We start from the raw sequence: 814 nt of genomic DNA, 5'->3' as shown, positions 1-814 counted from the left end.
TTGATGGGAAAGGAGCTGCTCCGTCTGAAAGACCGCCACGGAGTCGACTACTGTTTGGGTCCCACACATGAGGAGGCAGTGACGACTCTGGTTGCTCACCAGGCAAACCTCTCCTACAAACAGCTCCCTCTGCTTCTCTATCAGGTAAGCGTTCAGCCCCGTTGTTATCACTAGTGTATTTGTTGGAAGTAAGCTGCAGTTTTACAGTTTTCTTTTGTATAAAACAGATTACCCGCAAATTCAGGGATGAACCGAAGCCGAGGTTTGGTCTTCTTCGAGGGAGGGAGTTCTACATGAAGGACATGTACTCATTTGATGTGAGTGAGGAAGCAGCTTATCAGACCTATGAATCTGTGTGCCAAGCATACACTCGGCTCTTTGCCCGGCTGGGCCTGCGTTGCGTTCAGGTGCAGGCAGATACAGGAAATATCGGCGGTAAACTCTCCCATGAGTTCCAGCTGCCAGCAGACATCGGTGAGGACCGGCTTCTGGTCTGTGGGGACTGCTCCTTCTCTGCTAATGTAGAGACCATGTCATCAGACAGAACTGACTGCCCACAGTGTAAGACAGGCACGCTGGTAGAGTCGAGGGGCATAGAGGTCGGCCACACCTTTTACCTGGGGAAAAAGTACTCTCAAGTTTTCAATGCCACCTTCAGCAATGTTCAGAACAAGCCTAGTGTTGCTGAAATGGGCTGCTATGGTCTTGGAGTAACCCGTATTCTTGCTGCAGCCATTGAGGTGATGTCAACAGAGAAGGGGATCCGCTGGCCAGGGCTTCTCGCCCCCTACCAGGTTTGTGTTTTACCGCCAAA

General features: G+C 51.1%; 1 protein-coding gene across 1 annotated transcript; it reads left to right on the top strand.

Annotated features, from left to right (window-relative positions):
- Positions 1 to 3: 3 nt before the first annotated feature.
- LOC111673375 (putative proline--tRNA ligase, mitochondrial) lies at positions 4 to 808 on the top strand (the record flags this gene model as incomplete). Its single annotated transcript, XM_023431147.1, has 2 exons — positions 4 to 144; positions 228 to 808. Coding segments are annotated over exons 1-2 (722 nt in total), but the record flags the coding sequence as incomplete, so codon positions are not given.
- Positions 809 to 814: the final 6 nt, after the last annotated feature.

This window comes from Seriola lalandi, unplaced genomic scaffold (assembly GCF_002814215.2).
Source record: "Seriola lalandi dorsalis isolate HSWRI2012SDOR001 ecotype SW California unplaced genomic scaffold, Sedor1 jcf7180002010556, whole genome shotgun sequence".
NCBI lineage: Eukaryota > Metazoa > Chordata > Actinopteri > Carangiformes > Carangidae > Seriola > Seriola lalandi.
The sequence above is the reverse complement of the archived record's forward strand: the minus strand, read 5'-3'. Positions and strand labels throughout refer to the sequence as shown.